Source organism: Neomonachus schauinslandi, chromosome 12, assembly GCF_002201575.2.
Source record: "Neomonachus schauinslandi chromosome 12, ASM220157v2, whole genome shotgun sequence".
Classification (NCBI taxonomy): Eukaryota; Metazoa; Chordata; class Mammalia; order Carnivora; family Phocidae; genus Neomonachus; species Neomonachus schauinslandi.
Window position 1 is genome coordinate 87076991 of NC_058414.1, and position 15289 is coordinate 87092279.

The 15289-nt window shown below is 40.0% G+C and overlaps 1 protein-coding gene across 2 annotated transcripts in view; it reads left to right on the plus strand.

Moving 5' to 3' along the window:
- EXOC4 (exocyst complex component 4) overlaps positions 1 to 15289 on the plus strand; it is a 747671-nt gene that overhangs the window by 683553 nt on the left and 48829 nt on the right. For both annotated transcript variants that reach the window (XM_021692997.1, XM_021692998.1), the window contains 2 exons: positions 7436 to 7614; positions 10417 to 10576. In XM_021692997.1, coding sequence (XP_021548672.1) covers positions 7436 to 7614; positions 10417 to 10576 — 339 coding nt within the window. The remainder of the gene's footprint in view (positions 1 to 7435; positions 7615 to 10416; positions 10577 to 15289) is intronic.

Sequence of the window (15289 nt, forward strand, 5' to 3'; positions counted from 1 at the left end):
TTGACAGAGAGAGCACATGCAGGGGGAGAGGAAGATGCAGACTCCCAGCTTAGCTGCCCAATGCAGGGCTCAATCCCAGAACCCTGGGATCTTGACCGTAGTCTAAGGCAGACACTTAACTGACTGAGCCACCTAGGCGCCCCTCATTTTCATTTTGAAAAGAGCACTTTAGCTGTTGTTTGGAAAAGGAATTGTAAGAAGGCATGTGAATGGAAGCCTAGTGACCGTTGAGACCAGTTATGAGCACCAGAGTGGCAGAGGTGGACATGTGAGAAGAACTGGTTTGAGATATATTCCAAAAGTAGAGCTGATGAAATGTGTTGATCAGTTGTATTGGGCACAGGGGCTGGTGGCCGCAAAAGAAAGCACTCAAGGAAAACCACTAGCTTTGGAGCCAGGGTAACTCTGTGGTGCTGGGGCCCTTAACTGAAGTGAGAAAGTCTATGTGAGGAGAAGGGTTGGGGGAGGGGTGGAAATCAAGACTTCCATCTTGGAGACGGTTAGTTTGAGATGCTTACTAGACCTCTAGGCAGCAAGGTCAAACAGACAGCTGGTGGATATAGACTTTTAGAACTTTAGGATCAGAAAATTCAAGATCAGAAAGTGTATAGGAATACATCTTCTATATTGCCATGAGACATTAAAGTTCAGAGAGCATTTTGTTTCTTCTTTTGGAGTCTTTACTAGATTGAGGTTTTAAAAATGTAAATAGGGTTTTGGTTCATGTCTGGGCTCCAGTTAGAACTTGGAAATCTTTCAGGTGTGCTCAGGCAAAGCATCATTGATCATGTATTGTGGATGTCATTTCTTGTGTATGCCTCGTGCTCTTTTCATTCTTCATTATCTTGTCCTACAAGTTACTTCTTAATTGCTTGTGAGCGGCTTGTGAGTAGAGTAAGAGAAGAAGCATTGCAGGTTTGAAATGTTTTACTCAGCCTCATTTCTGATCATATTTCTTACATGCAGCTGTCCAGAAAGGAAGTCTCTTCCTCTATGTTTCCTGATTTGTTTTACGATAATTTTTAGATTTGTTTTCTGTTTACATACAAGCTGACAGTGAAATAAATCAGGTGATTTCTATGAAGAGATAAATGCAATAGACAGAAACAAAAACAAAAATCACTAACATTCTGATGCCTCTGTTACCCGGGTTGCACAGAAAAGTAAGGGAACACCAAATTAATTACTGTCACAGCTCCTGGAATTTATGCTATTGATTGTGTTGGGAACACAAAGTGTTCCACATTCAGAACTAGTCGCTTGTAGTGTTGTTAATTCCCAGTGGGAGATTTTCAGCACTTTTGAGTAAGTCTTTTAAATCCTTAACCTCTATTCTGCCCTTTTTATTTTTGTGTGTCGTGACGGTACTATTCTTAATGCTGAACATACTTTAGTCATTATTTATTAACTTTACAAGAAACCATTCATTGCGATAACACCCATTGCTGTATCTCCTTCAGCAATCGTTTAAACACAGAAAAAGATCGTTGTAAGAATGAATAACAAAAAGCACTGAATTTTAGAGTCCTGGATGCAGAATTTTCTTCCCTTGACTTTTGCTAAAAGCACTAAACATGTTTATTGTTTCTAAATTAAATTCCCCCACCTTCTCATATCACATGGTTTCAACATTCAGGTTGCTTTCTTATGAATATGCTCCATACTGTCTTTGTTCCTTGTAAAGTACGGTAGATAAAACTAGGCAGAGAGCTCCATGGATGGCTCAGGAAATGAATATTGACATACTTCATTCATTCCTTGTCACAGTAACAAGCACTTGTGTGTGTGTATGTGTGTGTGTGTTCATACAGTTGATAATACAAAATGAACAAAGCACATCACTAGCATATCAGTAACACTGTACTATAGTAATGCCAAAGTAAAGAGAGTGCTGAGCACGCCCCGTATCCACAGTGGGTGACGATGGGGGAGACCGTTGCCTCCTAGGAGGCAGGAATCAGGGGTGCCTTGTTTATTACTCGGCCCCGGAACCTGGAACAGTCCTGCTCAATAATAGGTGCTCAATAAAAACCTGAATGCTTCTTGAGAGTTATCTGGTTTGAAATCAAACCCAGACAAAATAAGTGCTGTTTGTCCAAACAAAACCTGTTGCTCTTAAAGGAAATGAGTTGGTTTGGAGACTCTGTTTTCACACAGCGGTCCGCTCCATGTATCTAGGAAGTACGGAGGCTGCACAACCAGCGTCATCCTTGTCACCATAATCTCCTAGTGTTTGTTTTGTTCCCATCCTGCCATAAAAGAGAATTAGGACTTAGGCCTTGTCATTCAGGAGCTGGTGCAATGAAGAAGTGGCCGGTTAGGTACTGTCTCTGGTACTTTTACCCCAGAAGCCGCTGGAATAAGATAGCACAGATAGACTAGACAAAGAAATTAATGGGGAAAAAATAGTGGGAAATGCTAGCAAGAAGTCCAGAACAACTTCAAATGCCAAAAATTTATCTTATTCACCAAAATACCGTCATGTCTGTAGCCCATATTTTTCTGTAACATTGTTAAAGTTCAAACCAGGAAGTGTTCTCAAATCCAGTAGGTTCTAGGTTGAAGGACCCATCCAAAGAGCATTTGACATTTTACCCATGTCACTGTAGGCCACATTTAACCAACAAGCAGCCTCTTCCCACAGTTTGAAGCATAAGGCAAATGACACTCCCAAGAGATGAAAGACATGGTGAGACCATCAAAAATTGTTGAGGGTTGGTTTTGTTTTGTTTTTTCCTATTTGAACTTTAGAAGAAGAAAATGAAGTTGCCATTTGAGTCCCAAGATGCCAGGAATGTCACCTTTATCAGCTGATTTCTCTCACCATCAGGAGGGCTCTAAGTGGGTTCCACGGCAACCGCCTGTCACCGTTGGGTTCCGAAGTGTGTACTTTCTGAAAATCACCCATCCTGCTGTGTAATCAGCAATATTTGCAGAAACCCTTAATGCCAAAGTCATGTTAAGGTCAGCAACAACATGCCAGAATCTGAAGAAAAGAAAACACTTTTTGAATTTGACATTTGCCAGTGACTACTTTAATTTCTTTTTCCTCTCTAAACATTTTGGGAGAGGGAGACAGTACCTTGAAGTAGTCTTACTTCTCTTCCATGACACTCACTTCAGGATCTTATACACGCTCACCTCCAATTCCTGAGACTGTCCCAAGTAGTCTCTCTACTTTCAGTTGCTTCCATTCTTTGCCGTCAGTCCATCCTTTATACTCTGCTAGAATGATCTTGCCAAAGCTCCTATCTGATTATATCATTTTCACCTCTTAAAATCCTCCTAAGGCCCCCTGTGGCTTCTCAAAGTCCAGAGTCCGTAGTTGCCTCCAGAGCTGATGATGACCTGCCTCCTGCCCATCTCCCCGAGCTCACCTCATGCCTGTCTTCACATGTGATCTGTGTGTACCAAAAGGAACCACTTGTCATTCCTGAAAACCAGCCTTCATTCACACCCTCATGCCTTTGTACATGGTCTTCCCCTTGTCTGGTGTGATGTCATCTGTAATTTACTATAAAAATACTTTAGCATTGATGGCTTGATTTTCTTTTCAGCTAAGAGCTGCTCAGTTTAAATTTCAACCACAGTCGCAATCAGTTTCCCTAGTCGTGAATCCCACTCCAGGATTGGTCAGCTTTCATGATTATCAGCAAGGTCACATTCCAGAGGGGGCTGCAACCAGTGCAGTTACTGGTGTCTTGATTAACAGTATACACCTTGCCAGTTAGCACAGGAATGCCAGTATGAATTTTTATTGGCGAAATTAGTCATTAATTGATGCAGCTATTAGATGATCACCCATAATGAAAATGAGCTGGTTGTCAAGATTTTTAGATTCCCCTGCATAAGCAGGTTGTAAGAATATAACACATCCTATACAAAACTTAGCTCAAAATGGATCAGGGCGCCTGGGTGTCTCAGTCAGTTAAGCATCTGCCTTCAGGTCATGATCTCAGGGTCCTGGATCGAGCCCCGTCGGGCTCCCTGCTCAGCCAGGAGTCTGCTTCTCCCTCTCCCTCTGCCCCTCCCCACCACCCACTTGTGTGCGCACTCTCTCTCTCAAATAAATAAATAAAATCTTAAAAAAAAAAGATTTAAAAAAATTGAATCACTGATCTAAATATAAAACCTAAAACTATAAAACTTCCAGGAGAAAACTTAGGAAAAAAATCTTTGTGACATTGTTTAGGCCAGGATTTCTTACATATGACCCCAAAAACACCATCCATAAAAGAAAAAATATGATAAATTGAAGTTCATCAAAATTAAAAACCATTCTTCAAAAGACATCACTAAGATGAAAAGACAAGCCAAAAAGTGGGAGAAAATATTTGCAAAATGCACATCTAATAAAGGACTTGTATCCAGAACATATAAAGAACTCTCAAAACTTAAGAAAACAACCCAATAAAAATATTGGGCAAGGGGCGCCTGGGTGGCTCAGTCGTTAAGCGTCTGCCTTTGGCTCAGGTCATGATCCCAGGGTCCTGGGATCGAGCCCCACATTGGGCTCCCTGCTCAGCAGAAAGCCTGCTTCTCCCTCTCCCACTCCCCCTGCTTGTGTTCCCTCTCTCGCTGTGTCTCTCTCTGTCAAATAAATAAATAAAATCTTTAAAATATATATATATATAGGGCAAGAATTGTGAACACAAAGGTATATGGATGGCAAATAAGCACATGAAAATATGCCCACCGTCATTAATAATTTGATGAGATAATTAATGAATTAATTCTCATTATTAGGAAAATGAGAATTAAAACCACAATGGGATACCACTATACATCTGTTAGAATGACTAAAAATAATTTTTTTAAACTAACAAACGCTTGAAGACTTTATGCTAAGTGAAGTAAGTCTGACAAAGACAAATACTGAGTGATATCACTTATATGCAGAATCTAAAAACAAAAAAAGTCAAAATCATAGAAACACAGAATAGAAAAGTAGTGGCTGGGGGTTGGGAGAAACAGAGGTCGGTAAAGGTACAAACTTTCAGCTATAAGATTTGAATAAGGCCTCGTAATCTAATATAAAACATGATGACTTTGGGTGATAACACTATATCATATAATCGAAATTTGCTAAGATGCTAAAAGAGTAGAACTTAAATGTTCTCATTTTTTAAAAAAAAAGGATAAATATGTGACAGACTTGTTAAGTAACTAGATTGGGGGAATCCTTCCACACAATATATGTATATCAAATCAAATCATGATGTGTGCTTAAAATGTCTTACAATTTGGGGGCGCCTGGGTGACTCAGTCGGTTAAGTGTCCTACTCTTAATTTCAGCTCAGGTCATGATCTCAGGGTCATGAGATCAAGCCCCACATTGTGCTCCATGTTCAGCTTGGAGTCTGCTTGTACCTCTCCTTCCCCCTCTGCTCCTCCCCTTGAGCTCTCTCTCTTTAAAAATGAATAAATAAAACCTTTTAAAAAAACTGACAGCAGTAAGTGCTGGTGAGGCTGCAGAGCAACCAGAACTCTCGTATGTTGTGGATAGGAAAGCAAAATGGCGTAGCTCCTTTGGAAAACTGTTTGACGGTTTCTTAAAAAATTAAAATATACTTACTATATGACCCAGCAATTCCACTTTTACCCATGACAAATGAAAATTTATATTTATATTTACACGAAAACCTGTACATGACGCAGCTTTATTTATAATCACCCAAAACTAGAAACAACCCAGATGTCAACTGGTGAATGGTTAAATTGTAGTATCTCCATACGGCAGGAATCTGCTGATCAGTAACAAGGAACAAACACAACATGAGTAAATCACAAATGCCCTAAGCAGAGTGAAAGAAGCCAAACTCCAAAAGCTACATACTATATGATTCCATTTATATGGCACTCGGACAAGACTAAAGTATAGGAAGCATATATAAATCAGTGGTTGCCAGATCCTTAGGGTATGGGTAGAGGTTGACTGCAAAGAGGCTCAAGGGAATTCTGGGGGTGATGATATTATTCTATAATTTGATTATAGTGGTGATTATACACTGTGTGGATTTGTCAAAGCTCATAGAACTATACACTGAAAAGGGTGAATTTTACTATTTATAAATTATTTCTCAATAAACCTTACTTAAAAAAAGAAAGATGATAGTCAAGCCTGAAGATACATCATCAGGGATAATGCCCAAGACTTTTGCAGCCTTTTGTTTAGGAATATTTCCTATTACCTGGTGCAGACTGTAAGGGTAACAGAGTTTTGACTCTGAATGTCTTCCTGTCTACCTCTAGTGAACCTTCCATGACATGATCAGACAGAGCACCTAAAACAATAATTAAGACTTCACTGGGTTTATAGTACAGCCTATTTGAATTATGTCTGCCAATGGAGGGAGGATTTTGTTTTTGTTTTTTAAAAATGCCTGTACATGTGGTAGAATTATTTGGACTGAAACTTGCTTTTGTTACAGCTTAACACCAAGGTTATGGAGTAGCCAATCCTTACCCATCTCAGGCTTCTTTGGCAGTTACCAATAACTACCAAAAAGAACCTGAAGAGTGTGCATGGTCAGAATGACTGAGATCATGTCAACACAGGAACGCCCTCCTTCCTCAAGCTCATTCAAATCATCTTCTTTACTTAAGTGTCACCCTATGTTGTGACATCCCATGGCAGACTTCCATGGTCCTCTGGTACATGTGCTTCTGAGTGAGACGCTGCCTTCTTTTGGTCTTTTTATTTTTTTTTGGCCTGCCCCACTAAGCGGTGTGGAGTCCTTCAGGGCACAAATCATGTCTCACATTCCTAAGGGCCAGCACAATTTTATTTTTAAATAAATAAGTAAATTGATTTAAATAAATAAGTATAAGTAAATAAGTAACAGATTAATTACAGTAATAGTGATGATAGCCAACACTTGCTGGGCACTTGCTCTGTGCCAGGCCTGTGCCAGGTGCTTGACGTTCAGTAGCTCCTCAGAGCACCTTATGAGGTAAGTGTTGTTGCCATCCCAGGTGCACAGGTAAGGAAACTGAGACACAGAGAAAGTAACCCGCCTAAAGCCACGCAACCAGCAGTTGTTGGAATTGGGAACTGAAACCAAAGGAGTCTCATTCCAGAGCCAGCTCTTTCGAGCTCTGTGACCTGCACCTCTCATTTTTGCTACAACAGTATCTGTTGAAAGATAAAATGCTTTTCACACTAGGCATGTAATCCGGTCTTTGAAAGGAATTTTAGAGCTCATTTATTCCTCACCCCCGATGTTTGGATGAAGCAAGCGAGGCTCACAGAAGCTGACTTGCTCCAGATCACTCTTCTTCGTTAGATGGCTTTCCAGTGAACAAGCGGAAGAGGACGTAAATATCTATGGGGCCACTGCTGCTTTAAATATTTGGGTGGTCTGTCCCCAAAAGATTATTGTTTTCATCAGGAAAATGTATTACTAACTGCTCTGTGCATCTTTGCCTTTGTCAGGGTTCACTGTTTCCACTATCTCATCCCCCTTGCAAAGGAGGGGAACTATGCCATCGTGGCTAATGTGGAAAGTATGGATTATGACCCTCTGGTGGTCAAGCTCAACAAAGACATCAGCGCCATTGAAGAGGCCATGAGTGCCAGCCTTCAGCCACACAAGTTCCAATATATATTTGAAGGTCAGATCCTGTCTGTGTCCCTAGGATTTGGGGAGGAAGGAAGGGTGAAGGGTTTTTTTTTTTTTTTATTGTTCTCTACTATTGAAGTTCACAACTTGTAGTTGTTTGGGTTTTGTTTTGGTTTGGCTTTTTCTTTTTGGACTAAAGCTGCAATACCTAGTCTCTCTGCGTATGGCTAGGTAGACAACAATATGGCTGCCATCTGCTCCTGGTTGATAAGATTTAATCCAACATAAGGCAGATGGCAGCCTGGCTGCCTCCCTGACATGCCACTCATGAGAGTTGGGTAAATATGTAAAGTGGACCATGAGTTAGCTCAAGAGAAGCTCATAAAAGAAAAAGAAGCACACATACAATGAGAAGAGGACTCCAAAAAGAGATCTCTCGATGACTAAAATTATCAGTGGAAAGGGAAGTTTTCTCTCAAAGAATGCACTATTGTCTGAAAAGAACAGAAACCTCTGATCAGCAGAGACTTTAGGAAGGCTGCATCCATAAATGCCTTGGGGCAGGCAGGCAAGGAAGGGCACGAAAGACCATTCCATCTAAAGGCATTCACCTTCAAGATTTTGAGATATGTGATGCCAGGCAAATAATTTTTCATGCTGAATTTCTCCCATGGGGGGTACTTTTAGGACTTCAAACTATACTCCCTTCTTTCTCGTTTTGGTTTATTTGTATGTAGGCCTGAGTCCCCGAAGTATCTGTGGTGTCTGTCAGAATTAAAGTGATGATATTAAAAACAATTAAGAAAGTGCATTGTGCAAAGGATTGTAGAACCTGGAGATAGGAAAGAAAGGCTTGGCTATTGCTTGCTTTATTAAACAGTTATGTCCCCGCAAATTTGGACCAAAAAACTGAAAATCCTATTTTCCCATTAAATTATGTCATAAAGATGGAGATATGTTCTGAAAGGAACTATCCCCGAAAGACTTTAGCCGAAAAGTATTAGTGATTAAAAGGTTAACTGTTCTCTCCATGGCACTGAGAATTTAGGGGCCATGTGTATCAACATTCACAGTTCCCAGACTTTCCCTATCATTTACCCAGACATTTCTTAACATCTAATCCTGATGAGTAGCAACATCTTCTTGAAATACAGGTATAACACTCTGATGTAGAAAAGAGATGAAGAAATCATGAATTGGAGACCTTCTGTTTAAAAAAACTCTAGCTAGGGCACCTGGGTGGCTCAGTTGGTTAAGCAACTGCCTTCAGCTTAGGTCATGATTCTGGAGTCCCAGGACTGAGTCCCGCATTGGGCTCCCTGCTCAGCGGGGAGTCTGCTTCTCCCTCTGACCCTCCCCCCTCTCATGCTCTCTCTCATTCTCTCTCTCACAAATAAATAAATAAAATCTTTAAAAAATAAAAATAAAAAAATAAAAAGTTCTAGCTATTTCTCTGTGATACCACTCTCAAAATTCACAAAGCATAATACTGAATTTCCCAAAGGGTGGGGAATGTGGATGACAGGGTCTCAGTCTTCTTTGGTGTGGCAGAAAAGAGCATTTTATCACAGATATTATTTGAAATTGCCAGTGTATAGTAGTAATATAAAGCAGACTTCTACTGGGTTTTATTTTTAATTATTATTACAATCTATTATGTGTACTTATTATATAAATTTACTTTTTTTTTTCCAAGTGGACTCCATGCCCAGCGTGGAGCCAACACGGGGCTTGAACTCCCAACCCTGTGATCAAGACCTGAGCTGAGATCAAGAGTAGAAAGCTTAACTGACTGAGCCACGCAGGCACCCCTAAATTTACTTATTTAATATATTTATTATTATTCACTATTCTCTACAAACACCCCCCTCATTACCTCCACGTAGGCAGATTGCCTTTTACCATGGTAGAACAAAATTATACCCAGAGTTATGGGCTCAGTAAAATCACACTCAGACTTGACCTAGAGAGATTTTTCACATCAGTCAGTGGCTTTAAATGTAAAATCCATATGTGTGTTTCTTTTTCTTTGAGTAAAAAGCCTCTTACTTCCCTTTTAAGTAGTTGCACGTACAGGTGAGTTTGTGGTCTAGAAGCAACACTACACGAGTGTAGCTGAGGCAAGAGAGAATGCTCCTCCTCTCCCTTTTCTACCTTCATCCTAGTCAAGGGAAACTCATTTTGCAGACCGAGGGAGTCATGGAACCTGAAGCTCCCCCCGAACCTTCACCACGGAGGCACTATGACTTCAGAAGAGGGAAATCATGAAGACAGTAGGCTGCTTGTGACTAGCCAGACTAGCTTTAGAGTTCCAGGGGAAGCTTTGAAGAATGGTAACCCACATGCATCAATTTCTTACTGACATATTTTTGCTTATTAGGTTCCAAATCAATGTTTGAGCCAAAAAGACACCCCTGTCTTTTTTTGTGGGAGGAAGAGGAAACCAAACAGATCATTGTATTTGCATGTGTTGTTCTGTGCTTCCAGAACCTCTTTACAGGAAAAAAAGAGTTCCAATGCTCTTCAATAGTTTATAACAACCTGGCATATTTTCTAAGCCCTTGACATGGTGGCTTGAGGTATATATATATGGCAGTGCTGGAGCAATGGATATGTTGCATAAAGCCTCTCCATTTGTAGCTTTTAGGACAATGTATAAATATTCCAAAACTGTTGTAAGATCAGTGGGTGCAGCAACCCTCAGAGATATGTTTTCTTTGGTCATTTAAATTTTGTGGAGGATTTGAAGAAAGAAATCCTTCCAAATTCATGTGTAAGTTCATGCAAGGTGACACTAATCTGTCTTCTCTTCCCCCCTGCTCCCCCCCCCCACTGCTCTGTGCTGGCCCCTCAGGCCTGGGTCACCTGATCTCCTGCATCCTCATTAATGGTGCCCAGTACTTCAGGCGCATCAGTGAGTCCGGCATCAAGAAGATGTGTAGGAACATCTTTGTCCTGCAGCAGAATTTGACCAACATCACCATGTCGCGGGAGGCAGACCTGGACTTCGCAAGGTAGGAGGAACGACCAGGCTTGGTCCCTTGTACCAAAGTCAAGATCCCATTGCCTATCAAAATCACTTAGAAAAATGGATTCTTGGTACTTAAAAAGTTAATTTAAGAAAAAATGGAACAATTGGATTTTCATCACTTTTAGAGAAGGTAATTCTCTACGATTCTATTGGCTGTTTAACCTCCCTTATGCAGGGAGTTTTCCTGTTCTCTAACCTAAGTTCTTCTTACTACAAAACTTCAGTAACTTTCCTATTCTAGAAGTAATATTTGCTCATTGCATAAGATATGTCACATAAAATACAAAAAAAAAAAATCAATAAACATGACTCATAAGCCTTTCATCTGGAGACTATGCATTTGATGTAATTTCTCTTGGCCTTGTGCCTCCGCCATGGATACAAGTGAATTTTCATATTATGCATGCATGTAACTTGTCTTTGTACAAAATTGGAACTACGTTAATGTAATTTTATATTTGTTTAATTGCATTTTCCGTATCAGCAACATTCTTTGAAAACATTATTTTTCCCAAAGCCACTAATAGTTCTTGAAAGGACAGTTGATCCTTGAATGACATGGGTTTGAACAGTGCAGGTCCACTTACATGCAGATTTTTTTCGTACATTACTATTAATGTATTTTCTCTTCCTTATTTTCTTAACATTTTCTTTTCTCTAGCTTTCTTATTAGAATACAGTATATAATACATATACAAAACATGTTCATCAACTGTTGATGTTATTAGTACAGCATCTGGTCAGCAGCAGGCTATTCAGAGTGAAGTTTTGGGGGAGTCAGAAGTTATACATGGATTTGTGATTGTGTGGGAGGTTGACACCCCTACCTTCCCACATTGTTCAAGGGTCCACTTATCACTTTTAATACCTGAACAAATATTCCATGGTATAAGTTAGACATTATTTAATCATTTGCAAATTTGTAAAATTAGGATTTTTTTCCCTTTTTTTCTCTCATAAATAACATATGTTGAATGTATGTTTTCATGAATCTTTTCCTCATCTCTTCTCTCTTTCCCAGTTGAAATCCTTCTTCTCTTTTTGTTTTCATTGTGGGGACAGTCGTTACTCATCATCAGCCATGCTCACCCTTCATGTCCTTAAAGGCTCTTCTTTTAAAGACCACTCTCTCTTTCCTAGTTTGCTGATCTCAATTTTTAATGTTTCTTTATAATGCACTTTTTCAAGTTTGAAGGGTTGTTTTATTCTCTCTTCATGTGGTCTCAACACTGTATACTTTATTTAAATCATCAGACCTTTGGTACTTCAATGAAAGCTAAAACAGTTTTGAAGAGGATAGACAATGATTATGGTATCTTGGTATTTTATTGCTGTTTGTACCTTGGTGAATTAGTTCATAAACTCCTTTATGGCTAGGAAGTCTTTTTTTTTTTTTTAAGATTTTATTTATTTATTTAATTGACAGAGAGAGAGAGAGAGAGAGCGTGAGAGAGAACACAAGCAAGGGGAGTGGGAGAGGGAGAAGCAGGCTTCCAGCCGAGCAGGGAGCCCGATGCAGGGCTCGATTCCAGGACCCTGGGATCATGACCTAAGCCAAAGGCAGTCGCTTTAACCAACTGAGCCGCCCAGGCGCCCTGGAAGTCATTTGTTTTTAATCCCCCAGAATTCTCCTGCCTAACATTTGTACTTCTGTGTCATTTCATTTGATTTTTGGATTCCTCAAGAAGTTCCAGAAAAATTTGAAACAATTTTTACGACTTTTCAGGAAATGATGAAATATTACATTACGTTGACAGTTATCAAGACATATATGCTAGGATCTTTGTTTTGATAGCATATAACCATATATCTTCATTTGTAACTTTTCTTCTCCAATCTACCCCCCCCATTTGTTGTTCCATTGCTACCCTGTTCCTCTGCTTCTCTGTCCTCCTTCCCTGTCTTATTCTTCCTTTGTGCATGTGTGTGTGTGTTGCGTGTTCATTAAATTCCCTATTTTAGGCTAAATTTGTTAGAAAGCCTTCTTTGCTCAGATTAGGGAAACCAGGTGTGACTGAATGCTGCATTTATTTGGTCGCTCTTACGGGGAATGATCTCATTATTGAATTAGTCTATTCATAATAGCATTGACAAGGGGAAGTTAAGAACAGGGAGGCCTGAGGGATACAGAAAAGCATTACTAATTCTCTGAGGAATATAATTCTTAAATTCAATCATCTTTTTTTAAATGATTTTTTTTATTTAGCTGAAATAAGTAAATTAACAGGTTTTTGCAGACAGTATGGGGCCCGAACACGTACTAAAGAAACTAGCAACTGAATAATGAAATGTTGACTGGGCGGTATTGAGGTTGGCATCAGTGGGCTGTGTGCCAACAGTGTTTCTTCAGGAAGTAATTGAATGGCAACTGAGCCGTGCCTTTTATAGTTGGATTTGTGAATGATGTCCAAGGCAGTGGGTGTGGACTGAAATGTGACCACTTGGGAGAGGTACTGCTACTATTGCTCTTTACTCTTAATGGATTATGAAAGGAAATAGGCAGCATAAATATGTAGCATTGGATGATTCTGTCCTTCCAATCTTGGTTCAGAAGACCTCTCCTTTTTTTTTTTTTTTTTTAGATTTATTTATATATTTTAGAGAGAGAGAGATCGTGTGGCAGGGAGGGACAGAAGGAGAGGGAGAGAGAATCCCAAGCAGACTCCCTGGTGAGCGGGGAGCCCGACATGGGGCTCAATCTCACAACCCTGAGATCATGACCTGAGCCGAAACCAAGAGTCAGCCACCTAACCGACTGAGCTACCCAGGCACTCCTCAGAAGACCTTTCCTTATTAGATTTCTGTGTCCCAAGAGACCGAGATGCTTTCTGTTTTCTCAGTGCTGGACCAGAGTAAGTGCTCATCATGTGTCTTGAATGCATGGATAGGTATCCAATCAAGGCTTCTTTTGGTGTTGATGAAGGGCTTAGATAATGACAAAGTTTCTGTCTTTAATACCCTGAAAGTTTTAACTAGCTGACATGGGTCAGTGTTCTTACAGGCTTACAAGGAACAGCATCTCCCTAGAGCAGAAAGCATTTTATAAAAGGAACCATATATCCCTACTATTCATTGTCTCTTCCTCCCTCATTTGCTCTTGCTCTCATACGTACAACATACATAGACACACTTTATAGCCTTATTTTTTTCTGTTTCTCTTTTTGGTAGGGACAGGTTTCATGAAATGGGCTCCATCAATTCCACTGAATTTGAAGCTATGTAAAATAAATATAACAGCGATACCAAAATAGCCAGAAATAATAGACTGCAGCAGTGTGCCTCAGCGTTCCTTAAGCAGTGTCTAATCAAGCATGGGCAGCATCTGTATTTCCAGCAAATCTCTATAGGAATGTTATCTTCTAATGCAGTAATTAATCACTAGTTGCCATGTGTCAGAAAACTTACTTAACAAGAAGTTGCAAGGCTCTTGTAGTTTTTCACCTCCGTAGGCTCCCTGGCCAGTGGAAAATATAACACCCTTTCTGTAATAAAGAGGAACCTGGAGTGATTCAATTTATGTTGATTCTTCTACTTGCAGCATTGCTGTCGATCTCTTTTTCTACACACCTTTACTCTCATCTCCAGTAGGAGGATAAATCTTGGGTGAGCAAAGGATCAGCATAATCTGCATAATCACCAGAATTAGAGAAACCCTGTCCCCCATGATAATGATCTTTGCTATGGTTTTGACCCTTTTGACCCCACTGTACGTTTTCAGATTCAAGACGATACTTTGTCCTGGAAAATGACTGCAGATTAACTAGAAAATGGAAGGGCTTCTTGAGTGGCTTTTTTTAGTTCCTTTCATCAGAAATCATCTTCCCCTGAGCTGCCATGCACTTCTCCAGAACTGAGTCTCTGAAACAACCCAGGAGTCCAGGCACTGCATCACGGGAGAAGTCTGGCTGGGCACTGAAGTCCCCAAAGTGGATCTGACAGTCTTTGTAGTTTAAGTGAAGCCATTATTCAAGTAGATGAGTCCAGAGTTTTCTTCCTAGTTCTTCCCGCTCTCCCCACATTTTCCCTCCAGTATCTCTCTCTCCCTTTACAGTTTCTCCTACATCTCTCCTGCCACCTTATTAGACTTCTTTCTCCTACATCTCTCCTGCCACCTCTAGTTCCTGCTTCCCTCCTTCAAGGCTTCATCTCTCCTCGATTTTTTTCTCATTTTGCTTTTCTTTAGACTGGCATCTCTCATAAATCCGACAAAGATAAGGAAATGAAAGCTTAGATTCAGGAAGTGATAAGGGGAGGAGTTCTAACACATAAGAAAGCTTCCTCACCCTTTTAGTCATTCGTTCATTCATTCAACTGATATTTATTGAGTGTGTATTCTCTTTAGGTCCTGCCCTTATGGAATTTACATTATTGTAATTCAGGCAATTAAGACAGACTAATAAATAAGTAAAATATAAAATATCTCAGGTGGTGATATATGCTATGGTGAAAAATCAGGCATGGAAAGGGGAAGAGAGTATGCCAGGGGATAATGAAGGTAACCCACAATTTTAGAGTGGTCACGGAAGCCCTTATGATATGGTAACATTTGTGGAAAGACCTAAAGGAAGACAGGGAACAAGACATATGGATATCCAGGGGAAAAGCATACTAGGAAAAGACACGTAAGAGGAAAGAGCCAGAGGGAGAAGTATGCTTGGCATTTAAAGAACAGCAAACTAATGATGTAATGTATGGT